The 5,183-nt window shown below is 51.6% G+C and overlaps 1 protein-coding gene across 1 annotated transcript; it reads right to left on the minus strand.

Moving 5' to 3' along the window:
- Window positions 1-334: 334 nt before the first annotated feature.
- LOC145396811 (uncharacterized) lies at window positions 335-1,702 on the minus strand. Its single transcript, XM_080270099.1, has one exon. It carries the CDS (start codon window positions 1,700-1,702, stop codon window positions 335-337), a length of 1,368 nt encoding a protein of 455 aa, XP_080126225.1.
- Between the last annotated feature and the right edge of the window lie 3,481 nt (window positions 1,703-5,183).

A 5,183-nucleotide genomic window follows, 5' to 3' on the forward strand; every position in this document is an offset into this window, starting at 1 on the left:
GCAACTGCCAGGATTTCCAGCTCAATTGTGGGGTAGCGGGTCTCGGTGTCACTCAAAAATTTGGAGCCACACTGAACTAGCTGCTGCTGGCCTTGGCCATGATCCTGAAGGAGGGCATATCCAATGCTGTAGAGACGGGAGGCATCTGTCTGGAGGACCACAGATAAGGTCGGGTCGAAGGGTGCCAAGACTGGTGGTGAGAGTGGAGCTTTCTTGACATTCCTGAACGCTTGATCATGGTCCGGTGTCCATGTGAAGGAGCGCTTGGGGCTCATAAGGGGGCGTAGGGGCTGGGCTGTTGTTGCTATGTCGGGGGAGAAATCTGCCAGTTGGTTCACCATGCCCATAAATGAACAAAGGTCAGTGAGGTTTTTTGGAGTAGGGAAGTCTCTGATGGCTCTGACCTTCTTGTCAGCTGAGATGCCCTCTGCTGAGATGTGTAACCACAGAAGCAGACTTGAGGGGCGGCGACCACAAATTTCTCTTTGTTCAGGGTTATGCCGTGGGCACGACATCTGGTGAGCATCTGGTGGATCCGTTTCAGGTGGGCAGGGAGGTCATCGTCGAAAAGCAGGATGTTGTCTACAACTTTCACACAGTTGGTGACACCCTGCAGGGCCATGTCCCCAGGGAGACAGTATGCGTCCCCAGTTGCTGCAAAGCCCATTGGTCCGTGGCAGTGTTGGAGGCGGCCGTAGGGCGTGATAGATGTGGTGAGGTGGCGGTCTTCCTCCACAAGCTCCATCTGCCAGTATCCATGCAGTGCATCCGCTGTGGTGAAGAATCTTGCAGATGGAGTGACGCTGCGGACTGCTGCAATGGGCGTAGGCGAGGGATGGGTGGGACGGGAGACCTGGGAGTTGAGACGGGCGAGGTCCACTGTGATGCGGACGCCTTTGGGCTTAGCTACCAGGACCATCGGGTGACACCACTCAGAGGGCTCCTCGCCCGCAGATGTGATGATGTCCTGCTGCACCAGGGAGTCTAGTTCCTCCTTCACCTGATCCCGGAAGGCGAAGGGGATGGGCCTGGGTGTGTGGATCACGAAGGGCGTCGCACCTGGCTTGAGGTGGATCCTCAATGGGGGGCCTGTCATCTTTTTGAGCGGCGTTGTCTGGAGGTCGGCCTTGGAGACGAGGACGTCGCTGAACTGTCGAAGAAAATACTCCCTTGTGACAGCAGGTGAGGTCATGGCTGAGATAGGCAATTCTGCGCACCTGTTGATGTGTGTCACAGCGAGAATGGGCTTAAGGAACTTGGGTGGGACTATGGCCAAGTCCTGACAATGGCCATACGACAAAAGAGGAGTTTGGATGCTCTCGTGGACTTGGACTGTGGCGAGGCAAGACTTGGGACCGAGCTGTAATGTAGCCTGGAAGCATCCCAAAGCTGGAGACATCGAGGAACCATCTGCCGTGAGCACATCTGTCGTGGGTGGGGGTGATAGGCTGCTCCTGGGGATGTCGAGTGCATCCAGGTGTTGTGGGCCAATTACTGTAATGTCTGCACCTGTGTCAGGGATCATCAGGAGGCTGGAGGACCTGTTGCCATGGGACAGATGAACATTGACGGGCTTAGGGGATCTGTCGCTTGAGGCATCATCTACACATCGACATCTGCTGTTGTTCTTGGGAGAGGGTGGTGGGGAAGTTCTGTTGGGGTAGGAGGAGCCGTTTTGATCCTTAACTTGACTCTTCTTCATGGACCTGGAACACTTGGCAAAGTGTCCCTGCTTGTTGCAAGCATTGCATTGGGTATCCTTGGTGGGGCATCGAGGTGCGCGGGTTCAATGGCCTTTAAGCCTGCAGCTGGAACATGTGCTGTCAGCCGCAGGGCACTTCCCGGGGCTGTGCTGGCGCTGACAACATCAGCATGGGTTAGTAGTTGAGGCTTGTGATGTCGGAAGTCGCTGAGAGGATGCAGTCTTCCTTTGACGTTGGGTCTTCTTATATGAGGAGACGGCATAAAGTTGACCTGGTGCGGTGTGTATTACTGAAGCTGCCACTCTTGTAGCTTCATACGACCTACAGCAGGTTACAAAATCATTAAGTGAAGAGTTGGCGTCGAGGGCGAGGAGTTTCTGCAGTAGTTCCTCGTCTCACACACTTGTCAGCAAAATCATCTTGGGCTGGATCTCAGCACAAGTAACAGGGTCGCCATGGCAAAGGTCTACCTCAGAAGCTATGTCCTTAAGTCGTGCATAAAAGTTTGCAAATGATTCCCTTGCTGCTTGCTTGTAGGAGAGCAGTTCCCGGCGGTGCAAAGCTTTGTTGTGGAGGCCCCGGAAATGTCCCTGCAAGGCATCTACTACCTCTGTCACGGAGAGGTGGGAATCTGGGGGAATGGCGAGGGTGTGCTCCAAGAGACGTTGGACATCTACAGATATGCACGATCGTAGCTGGATGAGCTGTTTATGATGTGGCATCCGGTGTAGGTCCATCATAACAGCAAAATCCTCAAATCGACGGCGCCATTGTCGGTAAACTTGATACGTGGCGTCAGCTTGGAGAGGTGGGGGGCTGGGGACTGTGGGTTTGCTCTTAAAAGAAGGAGTAGTGGTGGTGTCAGACGATGGAGAGGGTGTGAAGGGGTTGACAAGAGTTGATACTCGGGCAGGTGAAGGGCGAGTAGGCGATGTCTGAGGTTCAGATGGTTGAAGAGGCATGGAGGGGTCGCCAAGAGGTGATGCTTGGACAGGTGAGGGGTTAGCAGGTGATCTCTGGGGGGGCTGGGGATGCGCTGGGGCTGGTGGGCTTGTCCTCGTTGCCAACAATGTGAAGAGACCCATAAATTTCCGATTATCCTCTTGTCTTTGCTGTTCTAACTGACGACGGTGGGCTTGCTCTTCTATGCGTCTTGATTCGTCCTCTTGTCGTTTTCTTTGTTCCTCTTGCTGGTGGGGGACTTGTAAGTAGTGGATGAGATGAAGTATGTCTTGGCTTCCGTCCCGCGGAGCGGGAGTATCTGGCAGGTGGGGGGTGAGGGGAGGAGGTAGAGGTGGGGAAGTGCTTTCCTCATACTGTTCCTCATTCTCCCCGAGTAAATCCTGTTGGTCAGACATGTTGAGTGTGGTGTCCTTGCAGTCGGGAAGAGACGGAGAGGAGCTGGCAATACTCTAGTCATGTGCAAGTACTTGTGGGAATTAACAAAATGCAAGAGAAAACTGGTGAATTTGCAGAAGATTTCTGGGAGTTGTGGCAGCGCGGTGGTGTGTGCATTTGTGTGTGTACGTGCGTGTGTGCGTGTGTGGCAAGTTGGCGGGCCAGTCAGGCTGGGAGGGGAGCTGCGCTCAGTCACCCCAGAGGCATGGACAGGAGGGGATGTCTGAGTCGCTCTCCGCTGGGCTGGTTGCTAGGGGGCCTCTGGTTCGCTCTGGCATGCCAGAAACACTAGGAAAACGCACAACACGGGACTAACAGTGCACTGAGACACTAGAGCACTGTAAAATCTACTGCACTGAAACACTGGGGCACTGTAAGATCCACTGTGGTAATCCCTGGGCAGGAAGCTGGTGCACTGTAACCGCCTTGACTGCAAAAGTCTTCCATTGGAGAATGGAGTAACTCACTGCGCCATGTGGGACTGGGACGAGGGTTAGAATGATGAGGAAGGTTCTTGGAACTCCGAGTAAGACTATCTATCTATCTATCTATTGCCAGACGCCTCAATCCCGTTTGGGGTGGCCACAAACAAATCGCCTCCAAGTCGCCCTGTCCCCCGCCATTTCACTGCCCTGCTCCCAACTCACACCCCCCTCTCTCATATACCTCTCCACCCCATCCCTCCATCTCATCCTCGGCCTCCCCCTCCCTCTTCCCCCCTCCACCTCACTCACATACACTCTCTTCGTCAGTCTTTCACCCTCCATCCTCTCCACATGGCCAAACCACCTCAGTGTGTTCCTCATAACGCTTCCTATCACATCGACATCCACACCACAACGCTCCTTTATATCCTCATTCGTCAGCCTGTCTCTCAACGTGACTCCACAGGCTCCTCTTAAATAACTCATTTCCACTGCTCTCACTCTTGACTTGTGTCCTTCCAACAATGTCCAAGCTTCACTTCCGTACGTTAGAGTTGGTATCACAATACTGTCATGCAGTAACTTTTTCACTTCCATGCTCACTTCCCTGTTTTCTTATCACTGCTTTCAAGGAACCAGCAACCTTTCTTCCCTGCTGTACCCTTTCAAGCACTTCACCCTCCAAACCTCCATCCTTACTCATCACACTACCCAAATACTTAAATGTACTCACATTTTCCAATTCCTCACCATCTAAACTTGCTGTACATTCACTAACTTCACCTCTTTCAAAGACCATCACTTTACTCTTCCCTACATTCACCTTTAGGTTCCGTTTCTTACACACTCTCTCAAACTCATCCACCAAGCCTTGCAGCTCCCCTTCGTCTTCACTCAACAACACAGTATCATCTGCAAACAACAGTACAGGGAGTTTCCAAACACTATCCTCTCTCACCAGGGCCACTCCAACATCCACTACCCTACCTTGTACCTCTTTTATTACCCCATCCATGTACAGATTGAACAACCATGGAGACATGACACATCCCTGTTTCAAACCAACCTTCAAAGAGAAAAATTCACCTAGTTCACCATCCACACGCACTGCAGCCTTTGCACCATCGTACATACTCTTCACAGCATTCAACAACTTCCCATCTACTCCATATATTCTTAACACTTTCCACAATCCTTGTCTATCCACCCTGTCATATGCTTTCTCCAAATCCATGACATGGAAGTATAATTAGTGGAATATTACAGGCTGACAAACTGGACACAACAGGCCGGCATGCGGCCGTGAGGAAGTCCCGTGCTGATCTGATAGGCGGGACAAAGTTGCCAGATGCATGATTAATGGGACTTAACGTACTCGGTAGGCATTGTGGGTAATACATGGTAAATACAGACATGTGATATGTAATAAAGTAAATGAGGACCTTGTACATAGACAGACTATATAATACGTGGTTGCATAGCTTATTCAGTTCATGGAATCACGTATCTCACAAGTTCCACCATATAGAAGAAATTCTTGGCGCCATCCTGACAGGAACTGTTTGCTCTCACTTTGAACCAAACTGGCACATAAAAGTTGAGAATGTATGAAACAAGTCGTTTCATATTGGAGATGGCTCTTCTGACGACATGTAGA

Source organism: Coenobita brevimanus, chromosome 39 (assembly GCF_032717465.1).
Source record: "Coenobita brevimanus isolate Jiangsu-jjx chromosome 39, ASM3271746v2, whole genome shotgun sequence".
Lineage (NCBI taxonomy): Eukaryota > Metazoa > Arthropoda > Malacostraca > Decapoda > Coenobitidae > Coenobita > Coenobita brevimanus.

Coding starts and splice junctions, on each gene's coding strand:
- LOC145396811 (XM_080270099.1), bottom strand. CDS start 1,702: ATGAAGAAGAGTCAAGTTAAGGATCAAAACGGCTCCTCCTACCCCAAC.